This window comes from Martes martes (assembly GCF_963455335.1).
Source record: "Martes martes genome assembly, chromosome: 2".
In the NCBI taxonomy this organism is placed as follows: Eukaryota; Metazoa; Chordata; class Mammalia; order Carnivora; family Mustelidae; genus Martes; species Martes martes.
The window spans coordinates 32,845,578-32,864,662 of NC_137889.1; the positions used below are offsets into that span (position 1 = coordinate 32,845,578).

A 19,085-nucleotide genomic window follows, 5' to 3' on the forward strand; every position below is an offset into this window, starting at 1 on the left:
GTTCCAAAGTTGTCTATCTCTCTAGTTCTGAATACTGAATTGCTACCAAGCTACAAAGGGCAGCTTTTCCTTCATCATATACTTCTACCATGATAAAATAACTCAGTAACTCTGAAAAAAGTTATCAAATTGAACCTGTTAGCAAAGATATTAACACTTTGACCCAAATCATATGCTCTTTCCACTACACACACATACACGGCACCACTCAATACATACACACCGCTCATATAAGCACACACACGTCACCATGTGCCCACACACACTTAGTACTGTCATCACATGCACACACCACACACACACACACACCCCCCAACCGTACACACACATTGTATACAAACATTCTGAGCACACATACACACACCACACACCATGCTCTCTGCATAAGGAAACTGCAAATAGCACACTTCCTTCATGAAAATAGTTTGTAGTGAGAGGAGGGAAATACGAAGTAGAGAAGTATGGATAACTTTGGTTAAAGTCTGTGTAGAGTCAGTATTTCATTCACCTAACAAATATTTCTAAGGATCTGGAATTTATTAATTCGATCTCCAGATATTTATTAAGTTTAGGTGACTTGCCAAGCATGCGGCAGGTATATTACTTGACACGGGCTATTCAGTCATGAATAAAACAGGTATGATCCCTAAGCTTGTGGAGCTTGCATTCTTGTGAGGGAAGATAGAAAATAAACCAGGCAACAGGAAATAAGGTAATTACAAGAAATGCCATGAAGTGCCGTGAAGGAATGGGCCATCACAGAATCCTGGGACATGTGACCAGCCCTCCTTTCTATAGGATGGTCAGGAAAGTGCGATGTGACATTTAAAAAAAGACCATAAGAAAGCAGCTGATGGAGACACAAGTGTGTGTTCTAGGCAGAGGGAAGAGTGTGTCAGAAAGGCCTGAGGAAAGAAAAGGATTTGCGTTCTCTTTTAGCTAGGGTAGGGCGGTGCGGCTGCAGCACTGTGTAGATGAGAAAGTGGAAGTGTGGGTGGCAGGAGGACCACCTACTCCAATCTGCCCAGGACCAAGGGTCCTCTCAGGATGTTGGATTTCTAGTACAGAAGCTGGGACAGTTCCAGGGAAACAAGATGACCCAGATACTCCAGGTTCAAGACCAATTTGGAAAGACTGACTTTTGAAACCATCCACACATTCCTTGACTCAGCCAAAGAAACTAATATTACCATCACCTTAACATAATATTAGAGGGACAAACTACCTGGCTGTTTAATTGAAATTGGATATTTTTGTTCTCGTAGGACAATTGCTGGGAAAGGGGAATGAGATGCCTAGATAGCATCTTGGAAAGAACTGGTACTACTTTGATAATATTAAATAGCAAAAATTAGGAAAGTAAGTTTCATTGATGATGATAGCTTAACCATTACTTAAGATTAATCAGACTTAAGTAAATGAGCTTTAACTTGGAAACTGTGATCTTATATTCCAAAAAAGCTAACTATAGGAACTTGCACTCATGCGTGCATGTGATCTAAACATATAATTTCTTCCTTTTCTTCCTCCCCCTTCTTTCCTTCCTTCCTTCCTCATTGCTTTATAATCATTGCCATTCAGAAAAGGAACTGAAATAGTTAATGGTGGTTTTCTTTTCTTGTTTTAAGTTTGATGCTTTTCAAAATATGATCACACTACCTTATTGAATCCCCACAGTAATTCCATCAGGTACATTATTATGTTATTTTCAACATAAAATATAAGATTGTGAAAGGTAAAATGACTTGTTAGACATCACAGAGCAACTTAATTAAAAGACTAAGGCCAGAATTCAGGGCTCTTAACTAGAGACCAGAGCCCTTCCTAATATTGCCCTATGCTAGCTTAATGACTAGATTTTGTGGAAATTATAACTCAGCTTAGAAGGAAATATAACTGTGGCAGCAGTTCTAGGAAATATTGTAATTCCTTTCTAGAAATAGTCTGCCACATAGAGCAGAATCACGGAGGGCTCCAAAGGACAACAACATTTCTCTTGGGTCTCATCACCTTGTGTCAGGCCATCTTCACAATAACTGGGGAGACTAGGCCCCCCCATCAGGCTTTGACATTTTGCCTGCCACTTGGGTGCCCTGAAAAGCATGACATTTCTTGCGCCTTTGAAAACATCAGAGAAAATAAAAGAAATTGCTCTCATTTTGAACTTTACCTCTGCTGGACCAAAGTGTTTGCTGATAGGGTGGGGATAAAAGCAAGAAAGAGGAGGGTCCCATAAAGAAGAGATAAGGGGAATGGATTCCTGATCTCAAATATTTAACAAATGAGCAATGTTTGCACTGGTAAAATTGCCTTCTACAATACCTGCACTACCATGCCTTTCTTAGTGATGAGCTAAGCAAAAATCTAAGTATTCCTCTCATCTGTCCTTCCAAGATTACTGAGAATGGGGCATCTGCTCAGGTGAAGAATCAATTCACTGACACACAGATGGCTAGATGTCATTTCCCTAAAAAAAAAAAAAAAAAAAATTGTTCTGAAGGTGTTTGGTACAAACCAAATAAATAGCCCATTGACCACAGCCATGAAGGCTGCAATTTTCTCTAAGTCAGAGAGAAAGTCAGTAACAGAATCAGATCTAGAACTCTTATCTTCTGAAGACCCATGTTGTGGACACTGGCCTTCTCCTGCTCATTCCTTGGCAACCTATGAGTCAGCATTGCAGTGGTTAGCTGACCCTTGTTCCTGGAATCACTCACTGCTATTATACCTGGCATTAGGACTCAGTAATACACTAAACTCTAATTTCTGGAATCATTACCATGTGATCATGACATCACAGAAGCCCAGCAGTTCCGTCTGCTGATCTTTTGAACAAAGCCACAGAGTGATAGTGGGGAAGATCTGGGAAAATGCCCTGCCCAAGTGAGATCCAAGTAGCGTTTATTCTCTCATCCTTTGTGACCTTCTTCCTTGGACTCCTCATCTTACTCATTTTCAGACTAATCTGGAGAACCTTTAAAAAATGGCAAAACATCAAGGGAACAGGAATTCTCTTGGTCAGTTTCCTTATTTTGGATCCCACTTGTGAAGACTGAGACAGGTTTGACAAGTGATTGGGTTTAGAAAACAATTTAAGCTCCACTCAGTTTTCATGAGCTAACAGAACCAGCTCTAATCTAGTGCCTTAGAAAGGGACGGATCCTCCCCCAGGGGTGGGAAACAGGAACCCGGGATGCCATTCCAAAGGCCGCAGGTACAGAGCTGGGCCTCCTCTCCCACCACTCAGAGAAGCAGTGTCTGGTGTGGCTGATGATGAATGGTACCTCTGGAAACAGAGGGTCACTATTCTGAAAAAAGAAAAAATGTCCACAAACATTGTATCTATGCCTCTATTTTGAATTTTAAAATGATAGTTGTTCTTGGTACTATGAGGCAGGCAAAAACCACCATCAGGTCAACCTTACTTTCATAAATCACGCATGCAGGATGCATATGTACTTAACACATGTACACTGTCTTTTATATACCATGTTAACACAACATACCTAGTTGTACATACATTTATAGATACCCATGCATACATGCACATGCCATCCAGCCACAAATTCAGAGACACTTTTCACAACCAAACAAGCTTTGCCAGAGTGGGTGCTATTGAGTAACAGCTGGCAAATGATGATGATGAGAATAATGGTATCTTATTCAGATAAGATTTTCCTTAAGAGCTTGAAATAAAACTCTCAAATGTTGTATAATGGCTGTTCTAATACCAGTGGCCGAAGGCAAAGAGCTTTATCATGCCCTGTGTGATTTGTTTCCAATTTTTATTTCTCAAACTTTGTTTTCCTGATATAGTAATTTTCATAACAGAACACATTTCACTTGTGCATTGTAATCGATATTGAAAAGTTGCTTAAAACATTTCTCTTAATGGTAAACTTTGACATAAAATAACAGAATTTGTAATAACTTGGTAACTTTTAAGGTTATTGGCAATATCATAAAATGGAATTCAGGTTTCTACATTCAACATGTACCCAGTACTACAGTTCATAGATTTTGTTGCTAAATAAGTTCCCTCTATTCTTAATTATTTGTTAAGACTTTAAGCAATGGCATAAAAACTGTGGAAAGGATTCTGAGGTGCACTTACTCCTTAACAAGACTGATAGAGTACACAAATGAGTAATGGCCTTCTACCTTTTTTCTCTTTTTCCCAATGAACAACTGAATTGCTAGAATTTTTTAATCTCCTTAGACTTTTGCTCCAGAAAATGTGCCTTTTTTCCCCATTGTATTTATTTTTGTGTGGTTACAAAAATGTGAGAACCCATTTGTCTATAAACATTTGTTGTATTTTTCCTTTCTTTTGGATGTAATTCATGTCTACCCTTCTGTCCAGAGGTGCCTTTTAATTTCTAATAGAAGGCAACTATTACAATGTTAAGAAGTAGGGTCCAAGCCACCAGAATACTCTACTTTTCTGGTTTTGGACCTTGAGGAGAGAATTTGATATAAGCTGAGTGACTTCTCAGTAACTTGTTACATTTAATTGAATTGACAGTGCTGTATTTTTTCTCTACGCCTTTGGGAAAGTGGCTTAATGCAAAAAACATCACAACTATCAGAGTCATTTTAAAAATTATTTGGAGTAGTAGTTTTCTCCTTAAATGTGAAATTTTAAGATGTTTACTATATTCATAAGTATGATTTTATTATATCTTAGGGTCAAGTGGTTTTCCACAGAAGGGTCCTCTAATTTCATAATGAAATTCAAAGGAGCATTCCATATTAATGTTATATTGAATGTTTTTAAAATCAAGTCTCAGACAACATCTTAGGAATGCACATGATGAGTCATAAGTGTTAGAGGACAAATTATTGATCAAGATATGATAGTTATTTAATGAGATAGTTATTTAATGAGACTTCTCTTCTACCATTCAGAAATTGTGAGTAGAAAAATTAAGTCATTTTAAAACCCTGGCTCTGTATATAATGAGTTTTTCTAAAATTCGGAGGGTCTCAGGCAGCATGGTGTGGTCAATCCTAGCTCACCTGTGTCTTTCTTGGTGGTAGCTTATCAACAGATATGGGGGCTAGTTCAGACTCCAGGAGTATCTCATCCCCTGCTTATGGGCCAGTCATGTAATTTCTCTATGCCCCCGTTTCCTTATCAGCACATCGTGGGTTTAATCACACTTTTGTTTACTTCATAAGATTACTATAAATTTTAAATATAAGTGAAGGCATTTTATAAATATGAGGAGGGATTACATCAGCAGGATGTGTCACCAGACAAGGAACTAAGAGTAACATAAAATTGCTGAAACAACTTCTTCCTCAAAAAAAAAAGAGCAGATACTTAAGTAATCGCTAAAAATCAATTTGCGATCTTTTTCCCTTGTCCATTTATCTTGATAGAAAAGGATAAGAGATGTTCCCAGAGCAGGAAGAAGCATGCTACTCCCAACCCTGATCACTACCATAATGTCAGTTTGAAGGGTCTAGGACTGAGAGTATGTGAAGAAGGCATGGAGAGGACTGCAGAATTCTAATTAAAAAGCTGTGCAAAAGGCCAGTAAAATGCAAACCCAGTGAAATTCATTTCATGATATGCTGAATAAGCAACTCTGGGGTTCTCTGGGTTGGACAAGGTGTAGTGATGTCTGGCTGATAACACAGCAGGAGGTTCCACCAACACACTTTGGGATCTTTTCTCTGGGATGCAGCTCATTCTCACTTCTTCTCTCTTGCTATAGGAACTACTCTTGACGAAGAGCATCGGTAATAGACATTTGGAAAGTCTCCACTTCCAAGGAATATTTCGCAATCATATAGAAATGCTGCTCTCAGCACAGACCTTTGTGGGGCAAGTGTTGGTAAGTGCATTTTCCTTGTTAGCTCGCTAACGTACTTTAGCCATGAGTGTGATTATAATCGGTATATGTAATTTTATCACCTAGGTAAACATCTGGTGTTCCCTGGTGGCCTTATCTAAAATATCACTGCCATCCCACTGCTGTCTCCCTGTTTCTTCCCTATCTATTATCCTGCTTGTCTTTAATTTGAATATAATTACTTCACATTATAGATTCAATTGATCATTAGTGCATGTGCTAGAAGAAAAGCTTTATTAGGACAAAGATTGTGTTCATTTTGTTTTCCTTGTACGTAGATGGATGTCTGGCATATAGTAGATGTGCCCCAAAAATGTGATGTTTAGTGGATCATCAGGCCTGAAAATACACAACTATTTTCCCCTCCTTTTATTCCATTAGTCTCTTTGTCATTTACAAACTAGTTTCTTTTGCCTCTCTATGATGATATTCATCATTTTACTACCTATTTTAATCTAGGTAACTTGCACATACTAAAACTCAATTCAAGCATAATCTCATAGGGAAAAATCTTACCTTATCTTCATATTAGGCTAAGAGTCCATCTCTAAGCTTCTATAACATTCATTGCACAGTTATTAAAATTATCTGTGTATATTCCTGTCTCTTCCAGTGTACTGTATGCTCCTTGAAAGAACAGACCAGGCCAGGGAAATATTTATATCACATTGTCTGGAAATAGCAGATGCCCTATAAAGGAATAAATTGATCTGAAACACTAAAAAATAGAATCTAAATTTTGAGGGTATGCTGCCATCAGATGGTGATATGGTGGAAGTAGATGTATGTGAGCTAAAGATTATCCCTTGCTTTTTTTGTAATTGGTGAAAATGTTGCTCTTTTCTGGTTAATGTTGTTTAATTAAGATAAAATTACTTTTTAAAACATATTTGGAAATATATACAATTCTTGATAAAATCTACAGGGAATGTTAAATCATCTGGGAATGTACCTGTCCTCTTGACTTTCTTCTGGTTTTGGTCCCATTTCTGAAATGCCTGTCAGTATGACTTGTTAGGGAAGAATTTAGTGATTCTTTTTAATTAGAGCAGGGGTTCCTTGGCTAGGATCTCTTCGAATGTTCAAATCATGTGTGACTGTATGAGGATAATATTGGGAATAACATATTAAAGGTCTCTAGGGTGAGGGAGAAGAGAACTTACACCATCCACCATATGAGCACTGCATATGGGGAGTGGGTGAAGAAGGAATGACCACTGATAACACAACAATAAAAATTACTTCTTTAGTAATGGAAGAACTGTTTTGTTTTTGTTTTTGTTTTTGTTTTCCAATCTGTTACAGGTGATGATTAAGTAGTTGGAACAACAGGAGGCACAGAGTAAAGGTTAGATTAGAATAAACACTGTACCATTGAAAGGCACTTCTCAGTAGGGGTCCCACGCAAGTATTTTATGAAAGGCTGAGAAGAGGAAAAAAAGGCTTATAGATTTCCTTTCCATCCAGTCTTCCTTCCTTTCTTTGTAATTCCCTTACTTCTTTCAACAGGTATTTACTGTTTGCCAACTACATGCAAGGCGGATATTCTACACATGGTGAAAATGCAGGCAAGAGTCTTAAGTCTTAGGGACTTAGATTCTAGTGAGGGTAGAGGTGACAAATATGAATATAAATAAGTAAGAAATTCATATGGTTATCTATTCTATCAGGGACTTATGAGTGATGTGTTCGAGAGTTTTGGTGGAAAAGGAGTTAGATCACATGAGATAGAGTGATGAGAGAAGAAATCTCTAAAAAGCTAAGATTTGAGCTAAGACATGAAGAACCAGAAGTATAAAGCCACTAACGAGTGGAGGAAACAAGGTTACTGAAAGAGAGAACAGACTTGTGGAGGTAAAGAGCTCAGCTTACTCCAAGTACCACAGTGAGACTTCTGTGCTAGAGGTTCTGGAGGGCAGGGCAGAATGAGGTCTGAGAAGAGACAGAAGAATCATGCGATGCTTTGCACTTCATACAATGGAATAATTTTACTCTAATGCAAAGGGAAGTCATTGAGGGCTTTTTGAGCATGGGGTTGACATGGTCTAATTATGTTTTAAAAATTCAAGAGGCACTAAAGTTTGAAAATAAAGGAACTGTCAAAAGTATACCAGGCAAGCGACAACAGAAATTGGGAGCACATTTTAATATCAGGTAAGTTTGAATTCTGGACAAAAAAAAACAAAAAATGAAGCCAAATAAAATAACCTGTATTAGTTTCCTAGGGTCACTGTAACAAAGTACCATACACCAACAGAAAACAACAGAAATTTTTTGTCTTGTGGTTCTGGTGGCTAGAAGTCTAAAGTCAAGGCTTGGTTCCTTATGAGGGCTGTGAGAGCCAAGTGGTTCCATGCCTCTCCCCTAGTTTCTGCTGGTTGGTTAGCAATCTTTGGTGTGCATTTGCTCACACATGATTCCAGATCTTTGCCTTCATTTTCACATGGCATTCACATAATGTCTCCTCTGCTTGTGTATACATCCAAATTTTCCTTTCCCAAGGATAACAGTCATACTGAATTAGAGCCCATACTCGTGACCTTATCTTAACTTGAATATAACTGCAAAGACCCTATTCCCAAACAAGGTCACTTTTAGCAGTACCAAGGGTTAGGATTTCAACACATCTTTTTGGAGGGAACACAATTCAACACACAATATTTGTAATGGTAAATGTAACAAACCTCAACCAAAATATAACAACATGAATATCACCAAAAATACCAAATACCACCAAATATCACCAAAAAATACCACCAAACATCACCAAAAAATACCTACACCAAAAATATAACTTCAAGATAATAAATAAGTATAAACAGAAATCTTAAAAACACATTAGTTGTAGGAGACATTAGTTCACCTATCATATAAGGACATAATAAATAGAAAAATGTTAAAAAACAAAATTCAGCCAAGTAAACTTAAAGATGTAATTGTCTTTATCAAGCAATTCATGAATCAGGTAGCATTAGATGGGTCTAACAAGCAGAGACACACTCTGAGGAGTTGTAAAAAATGGGAAGATTTTATAGGAAGAATGGAACAAGGAAGCTATTAGCAAAACAAAAGAAAAATGTTTTCAGGAAAGATCACCTTCCCTAAGGGGATACAGCAGATGGTCTTCTTGTGCAGATTACCTCACTAGCGCTGGTCAGGAAATTCCAGATTGATTGGTTCAAACCTCATTCCCAAGAAAGGCTAAAACAACAATTAGGTTAGGTATTAAGTCTTTCATGGGGCTTAACATAAGCAATTCCATTTCGGACCTGTTTTTAACAATAATAAGCATAAGGAAGATCAAAGTAACTTAATTATTAAGAGAAAGCTGACTGAAATGATGAAACTCTATATACTGAAAACAGAAATTAAACTTACAAGTGTCTATGGACTGTTTGTAAAAATTTAGCATATATTGGGCCACAAAAAAACAGTCTCAATTACGAAACTTACAAAGGATAGATAGATATTAACTGACTACAACACGATAATAAGAAAACAATAAACCCGGGGGGAAAAAAAAAAGAAAAACGAAGACCTTACAGCTACAAATTGTACCATTTCCCTCTCTCAAAAGACCCTTCACTCAGAAAAATCAAAACACTTGAAATATCTTTAAAAAACAATAATAATGAAAACACCACATACCCCTTACACCTAGAGTACAAGATGGAAGTGGTTCTGAGGTAAATGCCTAACAATAAAAATGTATTTTGATAAATGAAAACAATTACATGAATTATCAATCTCAAAAAATTAAAACACATTAAATCTACACAGAATATAGAGTCAGAAATTAATGAGTAAAAAAATAGCTGATTATTTAAAACAATAACATAAAGAAAACAATAGCTAGCCTAAACAAGGGAAAAAGAGAAAAAGCACAAATATATAAGAAATAAGACATTAAAATGAAGATACAAATAAAAAGCAAATTGAAAGGTATATAAGCAATTCAAATTTGAAAACTGAATGACTCCTTAGGACAATCAAAATTACCAAAACTGATCAAAAAAGAAACTTAAACAGACCAATATCTGGAAGAAATACAGATGTTGTCAAAGACCTGTATCACCACCACCACAATCATCCCTCCTCCCCTACCATCTGTGGGAAACCTAGATGACTTCAAGGTCTAGTCAACTAAATCAAGATGTGGATATCCCTAATGTTAATTAAACAGGACATGGAAAAGAAAGAAAACATTCAATTTTCTTTTTCAGTGAAGGTGCAGTATCTATATCAAACCTCCCAAATAGAGCAAGTAAAACAAAAAAATCTACAGACTAACATCCTTAATGCTTTGGGGGAGGATACACAGCCAATCACCCAATGAAAGCAGAACTAAAGGACAGAGGAGGAAAAAGAGAGGAAGGTGAAAAGAGGAAAAGAATGGCAAAGAAAAAGGAAAATCCCAATAGTCAAAGGGAAAAATACATTATTTTTCAAAACAGGATACCTTCTAGAGATCCCTCTATAGATTAAAACATGGCAAAGTATTAATCAACTTTGTAGCATCTGTGGGCTTGTTGTTTTTGTCATCACAAGTTATGTTAGGACTATCTTTGGGAGATTTTGTTTTGCATTCGTTCCAAATGTAGTCCCATTCTTTTTTTTTTTTTTTTTTTTAAGATTTTACTTATTTATTTGACAGGCAGAGATCACAAGCAGGCAGAGAGGCAGGCAGAGAGAGAGGGGGAAAGCAGGCTCCCCGCTCAGCAGAGAGCCCAATGCGGGGCTGGATTCCAGGACCCTGGGATCATGACCTGAGCCGAAGGCAGAGGCTTTAACCCACTGAGCCATCCAGGCACCCCTGTAGTCCTATTCTTAAACAATCTTTGCTTTTTCCCAGGGCACACAGGTGGTAGTTAATTGAGTAATTAACACTGCTTCTCTGTTGCTTTGATGGCCAGAAAATTCAGAACTAAAATTATGGCTTATCTTTAATAAATGTATCTATTTTTGGCATCATTCTAGGCACCATTTTAAGTCCACATTCTGGTTTCCCATCTTCCCTTGCTTCTATTTTCTCAGGTAATCCAGCACTTCACATGTCTTCGTATTCTGTTTTAACTCCTTTCTATAAATGTGTAATCTTTTCTATGAATGTGTAATCCTTTCTGTAAATTTGTAAATAAGCCCTTGGTTAGAGCAACAGTTGTCAATCTTAATATACAGAACAACTAAATGAGCAAAGGAAGCATCACAGTTTGTTTGGAAATGAGACAAAAATATTTCAAAAATAATGCTGGAAAAATTGACTAAAGAAACATTTATTTCACTGGATTTTCCTCATTTTCATAATTCAGTGATACTTCTTGGGGGGAAAACATAAAAACTAGTCCTTTCATACTTTACATCCATTGTTTATGCAAAAAAGAAAAAAAATTTAAAAACCTTTTCTACCACCTTAAGATGAGTTGTATCTTTATGTTTTACTTTCCATTTTCTTCCATTATTTCGTATTTTATATTTAATATACCATCAAGCATCAGGGACTTATTTTGTATGAGACTATGTTTTAGACATCTTTATCATATGAATAAAGAAAAAACTGACAGAAGATACTAGACAATATTCACACCGATTATTTGTACATGGTGACATTTTCCCTTTAATGCACTTGGCACAATATTCAAAAAATTATCAAAGGGTACACAGTAAAAAATTAATTTCTCTTTACCTCTATCTCCATCCACTGCTCTGAGCTTCTTCTTCAAACCTCATGATTCTCAGCAACATTCTCAGATATATTTTCTTTAGGTGTTTAGGTGACTTAAGACAACTCTTTTCCCCCATAAGTTGTATCTATAAAATTTAAATTTTGAAATAATAAAAATTATTTCTTATGGCAGTTCTTTGTGGAGCCTAGGAAAGTGAGTGGTTAATGCAGCCAGTGAAGGCAAAATTAGATCTGAATTCAGTTTAACTGATCTCTTGTGTCTTCCAAATTGGAATATCCTGGGAAGTGGGGTAGGGGTAGTCTAGTAGATTTTCAAAGGGCCGGCTTTGTTCTGTATCAGTTCTCCAGGTTTCATGGGTGCAATTTCCTAAAACAGATTTACCTGAGGACTTCTCATACCAGTTCTCCTCTCCCATCACCCTTTTAAAACCCATTTTACAAAACAGGTGTATTATCATTACCACTTTTTGAAAAATGAAGAATCTGATGCACAGAGAAATAAAATACAAAAATTATAAAATGGGAATAAGAATTACTCATCTGTAGTTTATTTCAATAAATGAGTTAATGTATGAGAATTAAAGTAATTATTACATGAGTTACTAGTTATTAGGTAAATATACACATGTATTCCTAGCATATAGTACATATACAGGTATAACTTATTAATATTTTTGTAAATAATAATATATATTTATTTTGTAAATCGCAAAAAGCAATTAAAATTGATGCTCAAGTCTATCTCATTCTAGCAACAAGTTATATCCTTAATTGAAAAAATCTACCTCATTTGGATAAATTTCCTATACAGTTTTACTTCTTGTGTTTGAAAATTATTAGAATTTATAGTATAGTTATGTTGCTTTAACCAGATGTGTTAACAATTTAATGATCATTCAATCTAGAAAAAATTTTTTAAAAATTTAGAGGCAGGTGTCAGAAAATTTAGATGTCTTTTAGTTTCTTGCACCTATCTTGAGATTACAAACCTGTTCTCCTAGGTGTTTCTTACATGGGTTAAGAAGTAATTACTGAATCAACATGCTAATAAATCAACATGCTAATACCTTATAAGCATGATGATCATAAGGTCGGGTTTTTGTCATTTGTCCTGGTCTGTTAATAGAGTTACTTTCATTCTTAGAAGGTTATGTATTTGCACAATAAATAATATAGCCTCCTTAGTTTTAAATGAAAAGTTTTGTTTTTTGAAGCCAGAGGTAATTTTCCAAGGAAAAGGAGCCACTACCAGGAATGCAGTTTTGAAGGTCTCCGTTGACAGCTCTATAGACTAAACTCTAACTTTGGTTAGAAAGAACACTTCTCTTTTCTCTCTACACCTAATTCACACCATTCCTCTCTCATGATGGGCCATGTCCCTCTCTCGGTTTCATTTAGCCTTGCTGGAAAATTCTATATTTCATGAGTTTCAATGACATATACATATGTACATATAATTAATATCTTCCTTATCCTTCTTAATTTCAATATCCCATTTTCCCCCATTTATTTTGTTTAATTTCACTCCCTCCCTCTGGTCAGTTTTAATGAATGACGATACTATGTGATATGCTACCCCATCAGATCAGGGTGAGAATTTTTGAATAAACCTTTTCTGATCCAAAGCCTGCTGCTTTTCCTATCATCCAAAAGTCTACCCAAAGCTTGGGAAAGAGCTGACTGGATGGACCCTGAGTTTATTGGGAGATATCCCCACATCGACATGTTTCCCCTTCTACAGAAGATGAGGCAGGGAGAGCAAGTTCAAGCCACCAAAGGCTTAATAAGGAATAAACATGCTGCTCTACCTTGGGAAGCTTGCCTTTAAAGGAACAACCTTAACTCACACGTTATGTTTCAACGTGGCAGCGACTCACGCTGTTTCTCATGGCAGAGGGCCTGGGGCCTCTACTGTCCCTCTACCTGCAGTGGCGACAGGCCAAGGCGGGGCGGCCTCAGCCTTCTGGGGTTCCTCAAGCTTCCTCTTCATCACGGGGCGTGGCTGTGGAGGGCCTCAGGCAGCTGGTGCGATGGCCCCACCCTCCGCTAGGGCCGCTTCGCCCAGTAAGCCCGGTCAGAAAGCGGCCACACGGGTCAGCTTGTGACACAGCGACCTGGTAGAAAGAGCCAGCCCCAAGGATGGGTATGAGCCCCCGCAGGCTCTGGGATTTCTAGGGCCTGGTGGAAGGTGGTCCACGAGTTATGGTTGATGGTTCGCCGTCGAGCGGCAAAAGCAGGACAGCACTGCTTAATCCGCATCCTTTGCACAGCTTCCCGTGTCTCTGTCCTGAGGGTTCTGGCAGTATTTTGTTTCCTCGTGTTCGTCCATTCACTACTGGTCATTGGGTCTCCGAGCACAGAATTTATTTTCGCTGCTGGGCCAGTTTGATGATCGGAGTCTTCCTGAGCTGCCCTCATAATTCCTCCTCAGTCAGCTCGTTAAAAGTCCGCAGCAATATTCCTAATCTATCCGGAACCCCTGTATTCCTCCGCGCAGCGGCCATACCTCACTGGGTTTAGCCTAGAAGCCACAGGACAGCACTGCGCATGCCTGGCCGCGCGGTCCCACCGCGCTTGCGCAGCTCTTCCCGCAATCCATGCTCAGTGCTGGCCTAATTTCTCAGTTTGAGTAGAATTTGTTTTACAAAAATGTTTCCTCCTAGTACTTCTTTGGTCATATCTCATAAACTTTCGCAAGTATTATTATTTTTATGAGTGCTTAATTCATCTTGTTTGAAATTTTAATTTTGATTTCTTGTTTGATTCATGATCTATTTAGAGGAATGCCATACACTTTTGTTTCCTTGGGATAGAGTGCCCATCTTTTCTACTTTGGTAAAATTTATGGTCCAAGAATATCACTATCTTTATGACTTCTGGTTTATGAAATTTATGGGAAGATTCATCGTCGCCCAGTGCATGTTCAATTTTTATTGCACCATTGACTTTTGAAAGAATATGTATTATGTTTGATATATAAGCGTTATTAACTATGTTATATGTATTTTGCATATCCTTAATTATTTGCTGACTGAAAGGGACATGTCAAAAGTTTTCATTTTCATTTTGTAGTTTTATCAAATATCTTGCCTTTCTGACACATTTTAAATTATATATTTTCTATAATATCAATTACTGCATAAAGTTACCTATTAAATCTTACTGCTTGATTGTGCTTTTTATCTATATGAAATATTGTCTCAGTGGATTTTTGTTTTTTTTCCTTAAATAGTTTTGAATACAATATTAGCATGTAACTTTGCTTTTGTTTTATTCAAAATAATTGGAATATCTTTGCCCAGCTATATGTCAATCTTTTTGTCTAGTTTCCTGTTAAGTGTGTCTCTTATAAATACCATGGAACTGGATTTCTGTTCTCTTATTGACTTAAGAATACATTTTATTAATTTACCAGGGGAATTTGATTATTCTCCTTTATGGTGATTTGTTTTATTGGTTCTCATAATACCTAGAGATTGAGTTTGCTGCATAATAGAATATCTAAATATAAGTGGCCTAAAAAAAACAAATGGGAGATAAGTTAGTAAAGAAAAGGAAAATAGGTATTAGGCAGCTAAGAGCTCTGTCACAGTCTTAGTTCCTTGTCTTACTGGAGAGACCAGAATTACGTGGTGACTGTGAATTTTGAGAGACACGGCCTCAAACACTGGCTCCTCCACTTCCTACTGTGTAATCTTGGGCAAATTAACTTTTCTAAATTGGATTTCATTCATACAATATGAATAACCTCCTTTAGAGTATTGTAGGGAGAATTATATGATAATACAGGGTAAACTAAGCATTAACCATTGGCTGATATTTTCGTTTATTTGTTAATTTTTATTACTTTTATTTTCTTATTTTTGATTTTTATAATTCCACTTTATTTATTTTTTTTATTTTTTAATTTAATTTTATTTATTTGACAGAGAGAGAGATCACGAGTAGTGAAAGGGTCCGTGATCAAAGGACCGAGGCTGATACAAAGCGAAGGTCAAGCAAAGCTTTATTTCCCACCAAGCATCAAGAATCAAACCGACGGGTCGGGGCCACCTCTTACAGAGAGCGCGACCCCTCCCAGCCTTATAGACTAACTTTTATAGGGCAAAGGCCATGTGGTTGAGCCTGGCCACACACAGGTGGCCAATGAGATTGTAACACACAGAGAAAGTTGTACAGTCACGCTAGGTCACACACGGGTGGCAATTGAATTACAATTTACCCTATAGTAGATAATTGAACTAGCCTACCACCTTGGTCAGAATTGGGGCCCAAAAGGCGGGGCCCACATTCTTTAGGGAGATAGTGATTGGATGTCTCCACTTGGCCTACCCGCCCTTGTGTTTGGGCTCTGTTACCTGGGACTGGTTGATCATATTTTACTAGTTTACCGGACTTGCTTTTAAGTAAGTCCTCTGAGGGGGGCATGGTCAGTTTAAATTTTACTGCATAAACAACAAAATGGCTGTTCAACTGAGATGGAGCCACTCTGGCTAAGTAAGCCCTTACAGTAGGCAGAGAGGCAGGCAGAGAGAGAGGAGGAAGCAGGCTCCCTGCTGAACAGAGAGTCGGATGTGGGGCTTGATCCCAGGACCCTGGAATCATGACCTGAGCTGAAGGCAGAGGCTTTAACCCACTGAGCCACCCAGGTGCCCCTATAATTCCACTTTTAATAGAATATCATAGACATACTAGGCAAGCCAAGTTCAGAACAAACTTCTCATTCTATATTTCCTCTATATATCTCTGCATGTTTTATATCTATATTAAAAAAAAAAAAAGAGCTTTGGCATATTTTCCATCATACCACCCCTCCTTCCTTCCAGACATTGTTGAATGAATCTGAACATTCAGTTCCAGATTGCTGTTGTGGTTATTTTATTTATTTTTTTTTTTTTTTTGGTTTTTGGTTTCTGGTTTTTTGTTTTGTTTTGTTTTTAGCATTATACATCTGGTATAAGAGTTTTTTCTTCATATTTGCTTTAGAGTAAAAAATTAATTTTACCAGTTTCATTAGGCACCAGTTTTTCTTACATAACATGCTTTCTGTTTCTGAATGTTGTCCTTTTTTTGAGACTCTCCATTTGCAAGGGAAGGTTTGGATGGTATATGTTCATACCTTGAATGTCCAAAACATTTTTTTTCCTTGCTGTCACTGGTGAACAACAGTTTTGTTCGGTGGAGGATTTTTGCCTTGTCATCCTTTTTCCTAAAATCTCTGTAAATGCAGTTGTTCCAATATCTTCTAGCACTTAAGGCTACCTGTTAGATATGAAGCTCATGTCTCTAAGCTCCAATCTCCAAATGTCTCTAAGCTCTCCTCTCTGCTTTGTGAAATGAGGCCAGGCCTCAGCAATTATATGTGTCCCAGTTTTTCCAACATTGCCAGAACCAGACTCACATCATCTCAGAGGTACCACCACCAGTTGGGTCAACTAGGACCCCACCTCCAAAGTCTGAAACTCAACTCCAAAGGGCACCTCTTTTAAGATGCTAATGTTGATAATCCTGACCTTTTTTTGTTAATCTCCCAGCCAGGCTCTAGGGTGCTTCTTTCACTTACTGTCTCTATATTATCCCCATCTTTTCCTTTTACATTTCCAATCCTCCAGTTCTGTTTAACAGATTTTTAGAATCTCACTGGGAACACTAATTGTAATTTGACAAAGTTTAATTACATGTTCTCTGTTAATGCTATCACTGAAGGTCATTTTATCTCTTTTCTCTGTTTTAGCCTCTTATTTTTCTTATACTCCCCATGTAAATGGCATTTTATGTTGTCTGCTAATGTTCATAAATGAAGGTTTAGAATACCTTGTTTACTCTGTTGGCTGCTGTTCATGTTTATAGATACACACATAACTATCCACCAGCTAAATGGGCAGTTTTAAGCCCCACTGTGGAAATCTATCCCAATTTACTGGGTGTTTTTCTACACAGACACACACATGGGATAATGCTATGGCCAGCAACTCCACAGACAAGGCTTTCTCTGGACCAGGTCTCGTGTTTTTCATTTCTCTCTGACTGCTTTCCCAAGTGCTTCTGGGAAAAGTAGTGTTGCTGCTGTAGCCAAGAGGTCCCCCATCAGCCATGGTGTGGCGACAATCTCCCCCAGGCCCTTCTGGCTTTGTGGCTTCATCTTCAGTGTATGAGCTCAGATGGGGGTGCTTTCTACCCACTGTCCACTCCCAAACAGTCATTGCTTCCAGGTTTTGCCTCCCCAACCCAAGAGAAATTTATGTGTCCTCTCGGAATTTCCTCCAATTTTTGCCTGACTTACTTTGCAGTGTTCATAAGCTGCTAGCTCCCAATGCCTGTTTTTGATTGGGTATAAATTTTTCTGTTTGTTATATATTATTTCTGGATAATATTCTTTTGGTTTGTGGCATGAGGTCGGTATTGTTCTTAGTTTGTATGAAACTAATTTTTTTTCTTTTTCGGGGAGGGGGGCGGTAATTTCTGTGGGTTGGAGGATTGTAAACATATGGCCTACCATAATCTTTCCGGAAGCCTGTCAGTAAATGATTTATACTTGAAGAATCACTTAGTAAGAGAGAGAAAAAAAAAATCATGTGTAAAGAACAGAAAAACATTTCGTAGAAACTATTAATAATTATCAATACTGAGATTTATGTATATAATTTCCACATATCCACACCCAACATCTGTCCTGAGCTGCAAAATACATTTCTAACTGCTGTTAGACCTAGAAACTTAGTAATATCCCTACTGACACTTACCATAGATATTAAATGGAACTTAGAGTGAGAGCTGAGACCCCAAAGAGATAGATGCCGTAACTCTCAGGTATTAAGTAAGCTGCAGCATTGCCACTTGCAAACCAATTGGAAGAAAACCAGTTAAAGCTCTTAGCTTGTTACCCAATTACATGCAAATTAGTGTTAGCTAGTTCTTTATATGTTCTAGAAAATATCCTTTTGTCAGATATATCATTTGCTAATATCTCTCCCATTCTGCAGGTTGCCTTTTAGTTTTCTTGATTGTTTCCTTCACTATGCAGGAACTTTTTATTTTGATGAAGTCCCAATATTTTATTTTTGCTCTTCTTTTTTTTTCTCCCAGAGTCCTATCTAGAAAGAAGTCCATGTTAAAAAGGTTACTGCCTCTGTCTTTGGGATTTTTATGGTTTCCAGTCTCACATTTAGGTCTTTAATCTATTTTGAATTTATGTTTTTGTATGGTGTAAGAAAGAGGTCCAATTTCATTCTTTTGCATGTTGCTGTCCAGTTTTCCCAATATCATTTTGATGAAGTTTTAAAATATAGGTGAGGTTTGGTGGGGTCAAGTCCCCAGCCAATGACCAAGAAAGAATTCTAGAGTTGTCTTTGGTGCAAAATGGTGGTTTATTAAGGCATGGGGACAGGACCCTTGGGCTCGAAGAGCTGCTGCCCTGGGGTTGTGAGGGGTGGCAGGTTATGTACCACCACGGGGGTGGGGAAGTAAGGAAGAGGGAGGTTTCAATAGAACTTGCATATGCTAAAGAGGACCTACAAAATACCAGATACCAGAGGCCTTGC

The 19,085-nt window shown here is 37.5% G+C and overlaps 1 protein-coding gene across 1 annotated transcript in view; it reads left to right on the forward strand.

Moving 5' to 3' along the window:
• Window positions 1-2,870: 2,870 nt before the first annotated feature.
• The window catches only part of KCNU1 (potassium calcium-activated channel subfamily U member 1), a gene marked incomplete at both ends in the record, with an annotated part of 151,565 nt that continues 135,350 nt past the window's right edge, over window positions 2,871-19,085 (forward strand). Inside the window, 2 exons of the mRNA XM_080797637.1 lie at window positions 2,871-3,017; window positions 5,724-5,843. Of these exons, the coding sequence (XP_080653763.1) occupies window positions 2,871-3,017; window positions 5,724-5,843 (267 nt within the window). The remainder of the gene's footprint in view (window positions 3,018-5,723; window positions 5,844-19,085) is intronic.